A 17500-nucleotide genomic window follows, 5' to 3' on the forward strand; every position below is an offset into this window, starting at 1 on the left:
GAGATGGGAAGAATTGGGAAAGATAATAATAATAATAATAATAATGCATTACATTTATATAGCGCTTTTCATACACTCAAAGACGCTTTACAGGGATTACTAGAACATAGAGAAGTGAATAAATAGATAAATAAGTAAACGAACAGAGAAAGGAGACAGAGGGTGAGGTGACCTTCAGTGGTTGAAGGCAGTGCTGAACAGGTGAGACTTCAGTGATGTTTTGAATGTGGTGAGTGTGGAGGAGTCTCTAACGGTTTGGGGTAGTGAGTTCCATAGGGTGGGAGCAGCGATGGAGAAAGCCCTGTCCCCCAGGATCTGAGTTTGGTCCGGATGTGGGGGGATAGGAGATTGGCAGCGGCAGAGCGGAGGGTGCAGGTGGGAGTGTGCCTGTGGAGGAGGTCGGTCAGGTAGGATGGGGCCAGGTTATGGAGGGCTTTGTAGGTCATGAGGAGGATTTTGTACTGGATTCTCTGGGGGATGGGGAGCCAGTGGAGTTTGTAAAGGACGGGGGTGATATGGTCACGGATCGGGGAGTGGGTGAGTAGACGGGCAGCGGAGTTTTGAATGTATTGAAGTTTACTGATGATTTTTGAGGGTGCGCCATAGAGGAGGCTGTTGCAGTAGTCCAGACGGGAGGTGATGATGGCGTGGATGAGGGTTTCTGCAGCTGTGGAGGAGAGGGATGGACGGAGACGGGCGATGTTTTTGAGGTGGAAGAAGGCTGTCTTTGTGATGTGTTTGATGATAGAGACAGGGGGGTGATGGAAACAAGAAAGGGGGGGAGAGAGGGAAGGGAGGGGTTGGGGTGTGAGGTGTGTTTGAGGGGAAGGGGGGGGTTGAGGGGTTGGGGTGTGAGGGTGTGTGTTTGACGGGAGGGGAGAAGGTGGGGAGGGGGGAGTGAGGGAGGGGAGGGGGGGAGTGAGGAGTGAGGGATGGGGGGAGTGAGGGGAGGGGGGTGTGAGGGGGTGTGTTTGACGGGAGGGGTGGGGGGTGTGAGGGGGGAGTGATGGAGGGGAGAGGGGAGGGAGGGAGGGGGGAGTGAGGGGAGGGGTTGGGGTATGAGGGTGTATGTGTGGGGGTTGTGAGGGGAGGGGGGGTGTGATGGGGTGTGTTTGAGGGGAGGGGGAGTGAGGGGGGGTGTGTTTGAGGGGATTGAGGGGAGTGTGAGGAGGGGAGGTGTGTGTGGGGCGTGGGGCGTGGGGGGGCGTGTGTTACCTCAGCGATGATGTCAGCTAGGCCGGAGTTACAAAGGACCAGCCAGCGCCGCGGTGTGATGCCGTTGGTTTTGTTCTGGAACTTGTTGGGCTCCATTTCGTAGAAGTCCTTGAAACTGCGGACGAGGTGCAATTGCACGTTAAACTACAGACGCGTTAGTGAGCAGTACGCAGCTTTGGGCTCGAGAGATACAGCACGGAAACAGGCCCTTCGGCCCACCGGGTCCGCGCCGCCCAGCGATCCCCGCGCACTAACACTATCCTACACCCCACTAGGGACAATTTTTACATTTGCCCAGCCAATCAACCTACAAACCCGCACGATTTTGGAGTGTGGGAGGAAACCGAAGATCTCAGAGAAAACCCACGCAGGTCACGGGGAGAACGTACAAACTCCGTACAGACGGCGCCCGCGGTCGGGATGGAACCCGGGTCTCTGGCGCCGTGAGGCAGCAACTCTACCGCCGCGCCAACGTGCTGCTGTTCAGCTTGGCGTCTTGTTCGGCACTGACATTGTGGGCCGAAGGGCCTGTTCCTGTACTGTACTGTACGATGGTCTACGTTTCCATGTTCTATGGCACTGGCCAGTCGTGACAGGGGATGCATGGTACTGGGGGCCGGGGAGGGGATGGGGGTGGACGGGGGGGGGGGGGGAATGGGGTTGGGGGCCAGGGTGGCAGCAGTCCGGCCCTTTCCCAGGCTTCTCTCCTTCACAGGCCCCAAGAAACGGTGGCAGATCGAGGAGGCGAGGATCTTTTCTTATAACTAGACCCATTGGGTCCAAACCTCCCCCTGCGGGCCCGACAGGCCCCGTTGGGTGCAACCATCTTGTTTGACCCTCTGCCCAAGGCGGGAAGGTTGGGCGCAGGGCATGCTGGGACGGGGGGGAGGGGGGGAGCGTACTTATTAAAGTTTATTAAGTTAATGGTTTTAAAATGTTAACAAAACTTAATCAATCGAGACCGCAGGGGAATATTGGGTATGGTGGACCCAGAATTAGAAACATAGAAAATAGGTGCAGGAGTAGACCATTCGGCCCTTCGAGCCTGTACGCACCGCCATTCAATATGATCATGGCAGATCATCCAACTCAGTGCCTTCTCTCCATACCCCCTGATCCCTTTAGCCACAAGGGCCACATCTAACTCCCTCTTAAATATAGCCAATGAACTGGCCTCAACTACCCTCTGTGGCAGAGAATTCCACAGACTCACCACTCTCTGTGTGAAAAACAACTCGGTCCTAAAAGACTTCCCCTTATCCTTAAACTGTGACCCCTTGTTCTGGACTTCCCAACATCGGGAACAATCTTCCCGCATCTAGCCTGTCCGACCCCTTGAGAATTTTGTACGTTTCTATAAGATCCCCCCTCAGTCTTCTAAATTCCAGTGAGTACAAGCCGAGTCTATCCAGTCTTTCTTCATATGAAAGTCCTGCCATCCCAGGAATCAATCTGGTGAACCTTCTCTGTACTCCCTCTATGGCAAGAATGTCTTTCCTCAGATTAGGAGACCAAAACTGTGCGCAATACGGGGAAAACCACGCAGGTCACGGGGGGAGAACGTACAAACTCCGAATTAAGGCTGGGAATGATGAACTTACACGGTCGCTTTCAGGATGTCGGAGTGGATGCGGGCAACTCCGTTGACGGCGTGCGCCCCCACGATGCAGAGGTGGGCCATGTTGATCCTCTTCATCCCCTCCTCCTCGATCAGGGACATGCGGCGAAGGCGGTCATTGTCCCCCGGGTAGTGGCTCGCCACGTTCTGGGGGGTGGGGGGGCAGACGGGCGGTCAGGACGGGGAGAGACGGCCGCACCGCGCCGCGCCACGCGCAGACGCAACCAAGCCGGGCGCACGTTCAACGGGCGAAGCAAAGGGGAGGACGCCGGGCACAGAATAGAGTTTGAAGGCAGGCACAAAAAGCTGGAGTGACTCAGTGGGACCGGACCTTCCGCGATCACCCCATGCACACTAGCACTATCCTACAATAGACAATAGGTGCAGGAGGAGGCCATTCGGCCCTTCGAGCCTGTACGCACTGCCATTCAATGTAATCACGGCTGATCATTCTCAATCAGTACCCCGTTCCTGCCTTCTCCCCATACCCCCTGACTCCGCTATCCTTAAGAGCTCTATCCAGCTCTCTCTTGAATGCATTCAGAGAATTGGCCTCCACTGCCTTCTGAGGCAGAGAATTCCACAGATTCACAACTCTCTGACTGAAAAGGTTTTTCCTCATCTCCGTTCTAAATGGTCGACCCCTTATTCTTAAACTGTGTGGCCCCTTGTTCTGGACTCCCCCAACATTGGGAACATGTTTCCTGCCTCTAACGTGTCCAACCCCTTAATAATCTTATACGTTTCGATAAGATCCCCTCTCATCCTTCTAAATTCCTGTGTATACAAGCCTAGTCGCTCCAGTCTTTCAACGTACGACAATCCCGCCATTCCGGGAATTAACCTGGTGAACCTACGCTGCACGCCCTCAATAGCAAGAATATCCTTCCTCAAATTTGGAGACCAAAACTGCACACAGTACTCCAGGTGCGGTCTCACTAGGACCCTGTACAACTGCAGAAGGACCTCTTTGCTCCTATACTCAACTCCTCTTGTTATGAAGGCTAACATTCCATTGGCTTTCTTCACTGCCTGCTGTACCTGCATGCTACACACACACACACACACACACACACACACACACACACACACACACACACACACGGAACAATTTACAAGTTCACACTAGCCAATTAACCTACAAAAACGCACGTCCGTGGAGCGTGGGAGGAAACCGGAGCACCCGGAGAAAACCCACACGGGTCACGGGGAGAACGTGCAAACTCCGTACAGACATCACCCGGGTCTCTGGCGCTGTGGGGCGGCAGCTCTACCGCTGTGCCACCCATTTTATAACGGAGTTTGGTCACAGCGGACTGAGCCTGTCGTAAAACCGAGTTTGTGTAGAAAGGAACTGCAGGTGCTGGTTTAAACCGGAGACGGGCGCAAAATGCCGGAGTGACCCAGCGGGACAGGCAGCGTCTCTGGAGAGACGTTTTCGGGTCGGGAAGACCCCTGAAGAAGGGTCTCGACTCGAAACGTTGCCCGTTCCTTCTCTCCAGGGATGCTGCCCGTCCCGCTGAGTCGCTCCGGCATCTTGCGTCCGTCTCCGCCGGGGCAGACGTGGGCGAGAGAGCGCGCGAGGTAGTGGCGCGGGCTTACCTCCATGTGCCTGCGGTTGATCTCGTAGATGATGCCGAGGTGGCGGGGCAGCAGTAGCTCAAAGAGGTGTACGGGCCAGCGCTCCAGGGCCTCCGGCAGCACCGTGTGGTTGGTGTAAGCGCACGTGCGCTTCGTGATGTCCCAGGCCTGGGGGGACGCAAACAAACAAGCCGCTCACGTTCCGGGAACTCTGCGGCGGTCTCCGCTGCACCGCGGCGACTGAGGTCGTGTCAGATACAGGCGACCGACCCCCCCCTCCCGGATTTAAGGAGGGGCGTGGCGGGTAATCCCACACCGACCAACGTTCCCCATCTACACTAGTCCCACACCGACCAACGTTCCCCATCTACACTAGTCCCACACCGACCAACATGCCCCATCTACACTAGTCCCACACCGCCCAACATGCCCCATCTACACTAGTCCCACATCAACCAACATGCCCCATCTACACTAGCCCTACACCGACCAACATTCCCCATCTACACTAGTCCCACACCGCCCAACATGCCCCATCTACACTAGTCCCACATCAACCAACATGCCCCATCTACACTAGCCCGACACCGACCAACGTTCCCCATCTACACTAGTCCCACACAGACCAACATGCCCCATCTACACTAGTCCCACACCAACCAACATGCCCCATCTACACTAGTCCCACACCAACCAACATGCCCCATCTACACTAGTCCCACACCAACCAACATGCCCCATCTACACTAGTCCCACACTGACCAACATGCCCCATCTACACTAGACCCACACTGACCAACATGCCCCATCTACACTAGTCCCACACCGACCAACATGCCCCATCTACACTAGTCCCACACCGACCAACATGCCCCATCTACACTAGTCCCACACCGACCAACATGCCCCATCTACAGTAGTCCCACACCGACCAACATGCCCCATCTACACTAGTCCCACACCGACCAACATGCCCCATCTACACTAGTCCCACACCGACCAACATGCCCCATCTACACTAGTCCCACACCGACCAACATGCCCCATCTACACTAGTCCCACACCGACCAACATGTCCCGTCTACACTAGTCCCACACCGACCAACATGCCCCATCTACACTAGTCCCACACCGACCAACATGCCCCATCTACACTAGTCCCACACCGACCAACATGTCCCATCTACACTAGTCCCACATCGACCAACGTTCCCCATCTACACTAGCCCTACACCGACCAACATTCCCCATCTACACTAGTCCCACACCAACCAACATGCCCCATCTACACTAGTCCCACACCAACCAACATGCCCCATCTACACTAGTCCCACACCGACCAACATGCCCCATCTACACTAGTCCCACACCGACCAACATGCCCCATCTACACTAGTCCCACACCGACCAACATGCCCCATCTACACTAGTCCCACACCGACCAACATGCCCCATCTACACTAGTCCCACACCGACCAACATGCCCCATCTACACTAGTCCCACACCGACCAACATGCCCCATCTACACTAGTCCCACACCGACCAACATGCCCCATCTACACTAGTCCCACACCGACCAACATGCCCCATCTACACTAGTCCCACACCGACCAACATGCCCCATCTACACTAGTCCCACACCGACCAACATGCCCCATCTACACTAGTCCCACACCGACCAACATGTCCCGTCTACACTAGTCCCACACCGACCAACATGCCCCATCTACACTAGTCCCACACCGACCAACATGTCCCGTCTACACTAGTCCCACACCGACCAACATGCCCCATCTACGCTAGTCCCACACCGACCAACATGCCCCATCTACACGTCCCACACCGACCAACATGCCCCATCTACACTAGTCCCACACCGCCCAACATGCCCCATCTACACTAGTCCCACACGACCAACACGCCCCATCTACACTAGTCCCACACCGACCAACACGCCCGATCTACACTAGTCCCACACCGACCAACATGCCCCATCTACACTAGTCCCACACCGACCAACATGCCCCATCTACACTAGTCCCACACCGACCAACATGCCCCATCTACACTAGTCCCCCGACCAACATGCCCCATCTACACTAGTCCCACACCGACCAACATGCCCCATCTACACTAGTCCCACACCGACCAACATGCCCCATCTACACTAGCCCTACACCGACCAACATGCCCCATCTCCCCTTGTCCCACACCTCCCAACATGCCCCATCTACACTAGTCCCACACCGACCAACATGCCCCATCTACACTAGTCCCACCGACCAACATGCCCCATCTACACTTGTCCCACACAGACCAACATGCCCCATCTACACTAGTCCCACACCGACCAACATGCCCCATCTACACTAGTCCCCCGACCAACATGCCCCATCTACACTAGTCCCACACCGACCAACATGCCCCATCTACACTAGTCCCCCGACCAACATGCCCCATCTACACTAGTCCCACACCGACCAACATGCCCCATCTACACTAGCCCTACACCGACCAACATGCCCCATCTCCCCTTGTCCCACACCTCCCAACATGCCCCATCTACACTAGTCCCACACCGACCAACATGCCCCATCTACACTAGTCCCACACTGACCAACATGCCCCATCTACACTAGTCCCACCGACCAACATGCCCCATCTACACTTGTCCCACACAGACCAACATGCCCCATCTACACTAGTCCCACACCGACCAACATGCCCCATCTACACTAGTCCCACACCGACCAACATGCCCCATCTACACTAGTCCCACACCAACCAACATGCCCCATCTACACTAGTCCCACACCGACCAACATGCCCCATCTACACTAGTCCCACACCGACCAACATGCCCCATCTACACTAGTCCCACACCAACCAACATGCCCCATCTACACTAGTCCCACACCGACCAACATGCCCCATCTACACTAGTCCCACACCGACCAACATGCCCCATCTACACTAGTCCCACACCAACCAACATGCCCCATCTACACTAGTCCCACACCGACCAACATGCCCCATCTACACTAGCCCCACACCGACCAACATGCCCCATCTACACTAGTCCCACACCGACCAACATGCCCCATCTACACTAGTCCCACACCGACCAACATGCCCCATCTACACTAGTCCCACACCGACCAACATGCCCCATCTACACTTGTCCCACACAGACCAACATGCCCCATCTACACTAGTCCCACACAGACCAACATGCCCCATCTACACTAGTCCCACACCGACCAACATGCCCCATCTACACTAGTCCCACACCGACCAACATGCCCCATCTACACTAGTCCCACACCGACCAACATGCCCCATCTACACTAGTCCCACACCGACCAACATGCCCCATCTACACTAGTCCCACACCGACCAACATGCCCCATCTACACTAGTCCCACACCGACCAACATGCCCCATCTACACTAGTCCCACACCGACCAACATGCCCCATCTACACTAGCCCTACACCGACCAACATGCCCCATCTCCCCTTGTCCCACACCGACCAACATGCCCCATCTACACTAGCCCTGTCTACCCACATTTTGCCCATAAATCCCCTCTAAACCTTTCCTATCCATGTACCTGTCCAAACGCTGTTCGAGTCCCTGCCTCAACTATTTCCTCTGGCAGCTCATTCCATACACCCACCACCCTCTGTGTGAAAACGTTGCCCCACAGGTTCCTATTAAATCTTAACCCCCCCCCCCCCCCCGTCACCTTAAACCCATGTCCTCTGGTTCTCAGTCCCCCAAACTTGGGTGAAAAGCTCAGTGCATCCGCCCGATCCGTTCCCGTTGTGATTCCGAGCACTTCCAGAAGATCGCCCCTCATCCTCCTGCGCTCCAAGGAATAAAGTCCCAGCCTGCCCAACCCCTCCCAGAAGACTAGTTTTTCGTTTTAGAGACACAGTGTGGAAACGGGCCCTTCGGCCCTCCCCCGTACTGCAATCCCCGTTCACTCTCGCTATCCCACACACGAGTGACAATTTACAACTTTAACGAAGCCAATTAACCTACACACCTGTACGTCTTTGGAGTGTGGGAGGAAACATCTCCCCGTGACCTGCGTGGGTTTTCCCCGAGATCTTCCGTCTCCTCCCACACTCCAAAGTCGTGCAGGTATGCAGGTTAATTGGCTTGGCAAAGGTAGAATAAAATTGTCCCTAGTGGGTGTAGGATAGTGTTGGTGTGCGGGGATCGCTGGTCGGCCTGTGTCTCTAAACTAAACTAAGAAAACATAGAAAATAGGCGCGGGAGGAGGCTATTTTGCCCTTCGAGCCAGCACCGCCATTGAATTTAAACATGGCTGATCATTGTAAATCAGTACCCCGTTCCTGCTTTTCCCCCCATATCCCTATACTCCGTTAGCCGTAAGAGCTACATCTAACTCTCTCTTGAACCCAGGGAAAACCCGCGCGGTCACGGGGAAAAAGTACAAACTCCGTACAGACAGCACCCGTGGTCAGGATCGAACCGCGGTCTCCGGCGCCGTGAGGCAGCGGCACTACCCACTGCGCCAACTAAACCTCTCGTAAAGTGCTGGGGGAGCACGGAGGGTCGGGCAGCATCCGTGGAGGGAGTGGGGCAAGCGGCGTTTCAGGGCTGGACCCATCTTCGGACTGATTGTAGGAAGGGGGAGTAAAGCTGGAAAAAGGAGTAACTCAGCAGGTCGGGCAGCATCTCGGGAGGTGACGTTTCTGGTCAAGGCCCCTTCTTCAGACTGATGTCAGGGGAGGGAGCGGGACAAAGGTAGAATATAATCGGAGACAGAAAGACTAGTGGGAGAACTGGGAAGGGGGAGGGGAGAGAGAGGGAAAGCAAGGGATTACCTGAAGTTAGAGAAGTCAATGTTCATACCGCTGGGGTGTAAGCTGCCTGAGCGAAATATGAGGTGCTGTTCCTCCAATTTGCGCTGGGCCTCACTCTGACAGTGGAGGAGGCCCAGGTCAGACTGGGAGTGGGAGGGGGAGTTGAAGTGCTCAGCCACCAGGAGATCAGGTTGGTTAAGGCGGACTGAGCGCAGGTGTTGAGCGAAACGATCGCCGAGCCTGCGCTTGGTCTCGCCAATGTAGAGAAGTCGACACCCGGAACGGCGGACACAGTAGATGAGGTTGGAGGAGGTGCAGGTGAACCTCTGCCTCACCTGGAAAGATGGTTTGGGTCCTTGGATGGAGTTGAAGGGGGAGGTAAAGGGACAGGTGTTGCATCTCCTGCGGTTGCAGGGGAAAGTGCCCGGGGTTGGGGCAGTTTGGGTAGGAAGAGACGAGTGGACCAGGGAGTTTCGGAGGGAACGGTCTCTGCGGAACGCAGAGAGGGGAGGGGATGGGAAGATGTGGCCAGTGGTGGGGGTCCCGTTGTAGGTGATGACAAGAGAGGTGGGTGGCGGGGAGGGTGGGAGCTTAGGGAACATGGCTAAGGTGAACGGTGACCGGGTTGATATCTACAGTCCACACCTTCTCCCAGTCTAGGTGCTCGAGGTCGACGAATATCCTCATGAGCTCGGGAATGGCCAGTGCTGGATGGGTGTCGTTCAGCTGGATGGCGACCTGGAAAACAAAGTGAAAATCAGCACGGGTTCCCCAAGTCACTCGGACCACCATGTGCAGTTCAGAAGCCCCGGCACGGAATAGATGCCTTAAAGCACAGAGTGCTGGAGTAACTCAGCGGGCCAGGCAGCATCTCTGGAGAAAAAGGATGGGTGACGTTTTGGTTTGGGACCTTTCCTCAAAGATAAGCACAAAGTGTCTTGGCGATCTTGGCGTCACGTTCGGCAACCGTCCCGTATTAGCCGGGAGATCCCGTATTTTGGGCTAAATTGGTTTGTCCCGTACGGGATCGCCCTTGTCCCGTATTAGGCCCGGGGGGGCGCTGTAGGCACGGGCGCTGTAGGCCCGGACTATGTAGGCCCGGACACTGTAGGCCCAGAGGCCTGGATGCCGCCTAACAGAGATTGCATAGCAACACGCCTCACGGCTCGTGCGGCCGCCATTGGTGGAGCGGGAGCACGTGGCCGCTGGCTGGGTGAGGTCACGTGGGGCGTGGGGAGGTGACGTAACCTTTTGTCCCTTCTTTGGGAGTGAGAAAGTCCCATATTAGGCCTGGGGTGCGCTGCAGGCCCGGACGTTGTAGGCCCCGAAACTGTAGGCCCGGACGCTGTAGCCCTCAAGTTTAGGACCCGACATTCTAGGTTTCCGACATTTTAGCTCCGGACAGTCTAGGTCCAGTGGCCTGGGCGCCGCCTAATGGAGGTTGCATAGCAACCTGCCTCCTGGCCTGGGCAGCTGCCATTGGTGGAGCAGGATCTTGTGGCCGCTGGCTGGGTAAGGTCATGTGGGGCGCTGGGCGGTGACGTCACCTTGTCCCATATTTGGGAGTGAGATAGTTGGCACCCCTACCCTGACCAACAAATGTGGATACACCTTGCCACTTGGGTGCCATTTTGGGGTCGGCGGCCATTTTGGGGACAGAACATCATGGGACCGTATCACTGCTGCTGTGCCGTTTCCAAAACCGTCTGTAAAACACATGAGATCGTGGGCCCCAAGAAGAAACACGTGGATTATCCGAGTCGGTATACAAATGAAATGAATGTAAACTTTTGGGGGCCGGCAGCCATTTTGGGTCTGGCGGCCATTTTGGGTCTGGCGGCCATTTTGGGTCTGGCAGCCATTTTGGGGCCTGCGGCCACTAGAGTTGGCCTTCACGAGTCACTGGACTTTAGCGTACCTTTTCAGGGAAGGCTTCAAACGTGGTTCTCACGGGGTCACGACTCCCAAACTTGGAGGACTTGAAGCGCCGGATGATGTCTTGCAGAGTGGCGGCAACCACAAAATACTCTTGTTTCAGACGTAGTTCTTTCCCTTCGAAGAACTGGGAGAGGGAGAGGGGGAAACGGAGAGAATGGGAGACAGGTGAGAGGGGGAGAGGCTCGAAGGCGGAAATGGGAGCAGGAAGGATGTTGGGAAAATCTCGGATGAGGGGGCGTAGTTTCAAGATGTGAGGCAGATTACTTAAATCAAATTTTGTCTCGTAGAATTGCCTGCTCCAGAGAGTGGTGGAGGCTGGATCATAGTATTTCGAGTGAACATGGGTAAACTCTGAAGACGTATGGCTTTGTAGGTTAATTGGCTTGGTAAATGTAAAACAAATTGTCCTTACTGTGTGTAGGATAGCGTCAATTTAGTTTAGTTTAGAGATGCAGCGCGGAAACAGGCCATTCGGCCCACCGGGTCCGTGCCGACCAGCGATCCCCGCACACTAACACTATCCTACACACACACACAAGGGACAATTTTTACATTTACCAAGCGAATTAACCTACAAACCTGCACGTCCTTGGAGTGCGGGAGGAAACCGAAGATCTCGGAGAAAACAACCACGCAGGTCACGGGGAGAACGTGCAAACTCCGTACAGACGGCGCCCGCAGTCGGGATAGAAACCCGGGTCTCCGGCGCTGCATTCGCTGTAGGGCAGCAACTCTACCGCTGCGCCACCGTGTGTGGTAGAGGCTGGATCGTAGTATTTCGAGTGAAAATGGGCAAACTCTGAAGACGACAGGAGGTTTGTAGGTTAATTGGCTTGGCAAATGTAAGATTTGTCCGTAGTGCGAGTAGGATAGCGTTCGTGTGCGGGGATCGCTGGTCGGCGCGGACCCGGTGGGCTGCTTCCGTGCTGTATCTCTAAACTAAACTAAAACTTTTGAAAGATCAGGAGATTTTAAACACAAGGGGGCTTGGCTTTGCCTCGACTTCCTTCAAAGTTGAAAGAGATTTGGCGGTTCACTTTAGACTCTACTTTCGAGATGCAGCGTGGAAAGAGAAAGCGTGGCGCCCTGTCCAAATAAGTAGTCACCAACTCACGTTGTCGTTAGGGTAGAGAACGCGGGAGATATTCTCTGCCAGGTTCCTGTCCAGCACAGCTTGGATGTAGCCACCGACATTAACTGAAACACAAGAGGGGAAAGATTAGAGGTGTTTGGCACAGCAGGGGTTTTCAAGGTGACGAAACAACCCCCGGGCACTTTAATACAGCACCACCTTCGGAGAATTCAACTACAGCGGTACGAACACTCAATTCTCCAAATGTCGTTCAATAACGTCCTGCCCTCAAGATTGACACGAAAGTGCTGGAGTAACACGTCAGAGAGTGGTGAAGGTGTGGAATTCTCTGCCTCAGAAGGCAGTGGAGGCCAGTTCGTTGGATGCTTTCAAGAGAGAGCTGGATAGAGCTCTTAAGGATAGCGGAGTGAGGGGGTATGGGGAGAAGGCAGGAACGGGGTACTGATTGAGAGTGATCAGCCATGATCGCATTGAATGGCGGTGCTGGCTCGAAGGGCTGAATGGCCTACTCCTGCACCTATTGTCTATTATCATATCATATCATCATATATCTACAGCCGGAAACAGGCCTTTTCGGCCCTCCAAGTCCGTGCCGCCCAGTGATCCCCGTACATTAACACTATCCTACACCCACTAGGGACAATTTTTACATTTACCCAGCCAATTAACCTACATACCTGTACGTCTATTGGAGTGTGGGAGGAAACCGAAGATCTCGGAGAAAACCCACGCAGGTCACGGGGAGAACGTACAAACTCCTTACAGTGCAGCACCCGTAGTCAGGATCGAACCTGTGTCTCCGGCGCTGCATTCGCTGTAAAGCAGCAACTCTACCGCTGCGCTACGTCTATTGTCTATAACTCAGCGGGTCAGGCAGCATCTCTGGAGAATAAGTTGTAATTCTTTTTTGTGCACAATCCGCAGGCATTGCCACTTTCATTTCACTGCACATCGTGTATGTGTATGTGACAAATAAATGTGACTTGACTTGATGTGTGACGCTTCGGGTTGAGACCCTTCTTCAGAGTGAGCATCAGGGGAGAGAGAAACGAGAGGCATTTTAAAGATTTTTTTAGATATAGAGATACAGCGCAGAAACAGGCCCTTCGGCCCACCGGGTCCGTGCCGCCCAGCGATCCCCGCACACTAACACTATCCTACACCCACCAGGGACAATTTTTACATTTTTGCCCAGCCAATTAACCTACAAACCTGCGCGTCTTTGGAGTGTGGGAGGAAACCGAAGATCTCGGAGAAAACCCACGCAGGTCACGGGGAGAACGTACAAACTCCGTACAGACGGCGCCCGTAGTCGGGATGGAACCTGAGTGTGCGGACGGACACACACACACACACACACACACACACATGCACACACACACACACACACACACACACACACACACACACACACACACACACACACACACACAAACAAACAAACACACGGGACAAGTTACATTTACACCAAGCCAAAAAGCCAAAGATCTCGGAGAAAACCCACGCAGGTCACGGGGAGAAAGTACACACGTTCTTAAGGGGTTGGAGAAGCTAGATGCAGGAAGATTGTTCCCGATGTTGGGGAAGTCCAGTACAAGGGGTCACAGTTTAAGGATAAGGGGGATGTCTTTTAGGACCGAGATGAGAAAGTTATTTTTCACACAGAGAGTGGTGAATTTGTGGAATTCTCTGCCATAGAAGGTAGTTGAGGCCAGTTCATTGGCTAAATTTAAGAGGGAGTTAGATGTGGCCCTTGTGGCTAAAGGGATCAGGGGGTATAAAGAGAAGGCAGGTACGGGATACCGAGTTGGATGATCAGCCGTGATCATATTGAATGGCGGTGCGTACAGGCTCGAAGGGCCGAATGGCCTACTCCTGCACCTATTTTCTATGTTTCTAACTCCGTACAGACAGCGCCCGTGGTCGGGATGGAACCCGGGTCTCTGGCGCTGTGAGCTGGCAGCTCTACTGCCGCGCCGCCCTGAATGGGAGATGGGTGTGCTTTCATGGTTACGGTAACAGCTTGGAGATTTGCCCGTGCTGTTTTTAAATGGCATCCAAGCACTCAGTAAATCAATAGCATCTCAAGAAGGCTCGAAGGCTTCCTGTCGCGGTTCAATGCTGAGCTTCAGAGCAAGTGTGGATGGACGTTGGGGAATCCTTTACCAACATCTCTGCTGCTGCAGTGGAACAAAGATTGCTGAGGTGCTCAAAGGTGGACCGGGGATGTGAGCTCAGAGAGTCAGCCTGAGGATGCCCGCAGGAAAGAACTGCAATAGACAATAGGTGCAGGAGGAGGCCATTCGGCCCTTCGAGCCTGTACGCACCGCCATTCAATGTGATCATGGCTGATCATTCTCAATCAGTACCCCGTTCCTGCCTTCTCCCCATACCCCCTGACTCCGCTACTCTTAAGAGCTCTATCCAGCTCTCTCTTGAATGTATTCAGAGAATTGGCCTCCACTGCCTTCTGAGGCAGAGAATTCCACAGATTCACAACTCTCTGACTGAAAAGGTTTTTCCTCATCTCCGTTCTAAATGGCCGACCCCTTATTCTTAAACTGTGTGGCCCCTGGTTCTGGACTCCCCCCAACATTGGGAACATATTTCCTGCCTCTAACGTGTCCAACCCCTTAATAATCTTATACGTTTCGATAAGATCCCCTCTCATCCTTCTAAATTCCAGTGTATACAAGCCCAGTCGCTCCACAGTCTTTCAACGTACGACAGTCCCGCCATTCCGGGAATTAACCCGGTGAACCTATGCTGCACGCCCTCAACGCCCTGCAGGTGTTGGTTAAAATGGAAGGCAGGCGCAAAGCGCCGGAGTAACTCAGAGGGACGGGCAGCGTCTCTGGGGAGAAGGAGCGGGCGAAGTTTCGGGTGGAGACCCACGCGGGGGTTAACGTACAAACGCGGTGCGGTGCGGGGCGGTAGCTCTGCCATAAGAGGAAAGGAAGAGAGGGGACTCACAGTCGTCCAGCTTGAACTCGTTGGGGGCCTTGGCGGACCACAGCCGCATGGTGTTGACCGTGTTGTTGCGGTATCCTGGCACCGGAGTGTCGTACGGTAAGGCCAGGACCACCTAGACCAGATGAGAAGAGGGTTACCGCACTGCGCACCCCGAACCGAACCGTCCCACAGTCCCCTGGGGTCAGACAGCAGAGTGAGGCCGCCCCCCCCCCCACCCACCAACTCTCTCACAGCATGGAGGCACGGAGACGCAGACAACAGGTGCAGGAGGAGGCCGCTCGGCCCTTCGAGCCAGCGAGACACAGGAGAGGGAGAACTGGAGAGAGGAGGGAGAGAGAGGGAGAGGGGGAGAGCGAGAGGGAGTGGAGAGGGAGAGAGAAAGGGGGAGAGGGGGAGAGCGAGAGGGAGAGGGGGAGAGAGAGGGAGAGAGAAAGAGGGAGGAAGAGGGGAGAGGGGGAGAGAGGAGAGAGAGAGAGAGAGGGGGAGGGAGAGAGGGAGAGGGGGACAGAGAGGGAGAGAGGGGAGAGAGAGAGAGAGGGGGAGAGAGAGAGGGAGAGGGGAGAGAGAGAGGGAGAGGGGGAGAGAGAGGGAGAGGGGAGAGAGGGAGAGGGGAGAGAGAGGGAGAGGGGAGAGAGAGAGGGAGAGGGATGGAGAGAGGGAGAGGGGGGGAGAGAGAGGGAGAGGGCCAAACCCCCATTGTGGTCCATGCCAGACTTGCCAGAGAGGGAGAGACTAAAGAAATTTCTTTAGTCAGAGGGTGGTAAATCTGTGGAGGCCAAATCAGTAGATATTTTTAAGGCAGAGATAGATAGATTCTTGATCAGTGCGGGTGTCAGGGGTTATGGGGAGAAGGCAGGAGAATGGGGTTGGGAGGGAGAGATGGATCGGCCATGATTGAATGGCGGAGTGGACTCGATGGGCCGAATGGACCAATTGTGCTCCAATCTCTTATGATCGGACCCTGCCCCCTCACCCACCCATTGGCCCCTGCCCCATTCTCACGGCACGAGCCCTCCCCCCGCTGCCCACCTCCCCTGGCACCGAAGATACTAGAGGAACAAGGTGGACCACTCCGTTGAAATCGCCTTTACTGAAGTGTAGTACGCCAAGGAGCCATTTTAGTAAGCAAACCCCGCCATTTGTTATGCCTCTCGCAGTGTAATCAGTGTAATGGGGTAACAGTATGTGTGATGATACCATTAACATGCAGAACATATCTCATCCATCAATTCACAGATTTTGGTTATTTTTCTTTTTAAATGTTTCTGCAAGTTTCTGTCCACTTAAAATGGCCGCCGTGACATGGTACGGTTTTTAGGGTCGAGTGGCCCATCTTGCTCCTCTAGTGTCTTTGCCTGGCACTCACTGGGCCCCTGATCCAAACCTGGCACACAACGCCCCCCCCCCCATCCCTTGCCCCTGGCACAAGCCAGCCCCCCTCACCCGCCGCCCATTAACTCATTGATTTTTCTTTTCGAATGGAGGCAAGAAGACCCTCTTACGTGCGTGTCCACCCACTTGACCCCTGTGGGGGTGTAGTCCACCCGTCCGTAGAAGTTGACGGGGATGGTGTACTCCGGGCGGGCCTTCTCCCAAGGGTTGCCGAACCTCAGCCAGTCGTCAGCCTCCTCAACCTGTCAACACAGCAGGCGGGTCAGAGAATCGGGCCTAGGGGCCGGACAACCAGATCCCACCTCACCACCAATCCCTCACCCTCCATGCCACCCCTCACCCTCCTCACCACCCCTCACCCTCCTCACCATCCCTCACCTCACCACCCCCCTCACCCCTCAGCTGTTAACACAGCAGGCGGGCCAGAGAGTCGGGCCTAGGGGCCGGACAACCAGATCCCACCTCACCCCCGATCCCTCACCACCCCTCACCTCACCACCCCCTCACCTGTTAACACAGCAGGCGGGTCAGAGAGTCGGGCCTAGGGGCCGGACAACCAGATCCCACCTCACCCCCGATCCCTCACCCTCCATGCCACCCCTCACCCTCCTCACCACCACTCACATCACCCCTCACCCTCCTCAACCTGTCAACACAGCAGGCGGGTCAGAGAATCGGGCCTAGGGGCCGGGCAACAAGATCCCACCTCACCACCAATCGCTCACCTCTCCACCCCTCACCTCACCTCACCACCCCCCCCCCACCCCACTTCCTCACCCCCTCACCCCTTAACCTGTTCACACAGCAGGCGGGTCAGAGAGTCGGGCCTTGGGGGTCAGAAACGAGATCCCA

The 17500-nt window shown here is 55.1% G+C and overlaps 1 protein-coding gene across 1 annotated transcript in view; it reads right to left on the bottom strand.

The window, feature by feature from the left end:
• LOC144609636 (glycogen phosphorylase, muscle form-like) overlaps window positions 1-17500 on the bottom strand; it is a 68632-nt gene that overhangs the window by 9935 nt on the left and 41197 nt on the right. Inside the window, exons 5-12 of the mRNA XM_078428135.1 lie at window positions 16759-16890; window positions 15257-15368; window positions 12305-12387; window positions 11171-11314; window positions 9898-9990; window positions 4436-4582; window positions 2817-2980; window positions 1216-1330 (exon numbers count right to left, since the gene is read on the bottom strand). Coding sequence (XP_078284261.1) covers window positions 1216-1330; window positions 2817-2980; window positions 4436-4582; window positions 9898-9990; window positions 11171-11314; window positions 12305-12387; window positions 15257-15368; window positions 16759-16890 — 990 coding nt within the window. The remainder of the gene's footprint in view (window positions 1-1215; window positions 1331-2816; window positions 2981-4435; window positions 4583-9897; window positions 9991-11170; window positions 11315-12304; window positions 12388-15256; window positions 15369-16758; window positions 16891-17500) is intronic.

Source organism: Rhinoraja longicauda, chromosome 34, assembly GCF_053455715.1.
Source record: "Rhinoraja longicauda isolate Sanriku21f chromosome 34, sRhiLon1.1, whole genome shotgun sequence".
Taxonomy (NCBI): Eukaryota; Metazoa; Chordata; class Chondrichthyes; order Rajiformes; family Arhynchobatidae; genus Rhinoraja; species Rhinoraja longicauda.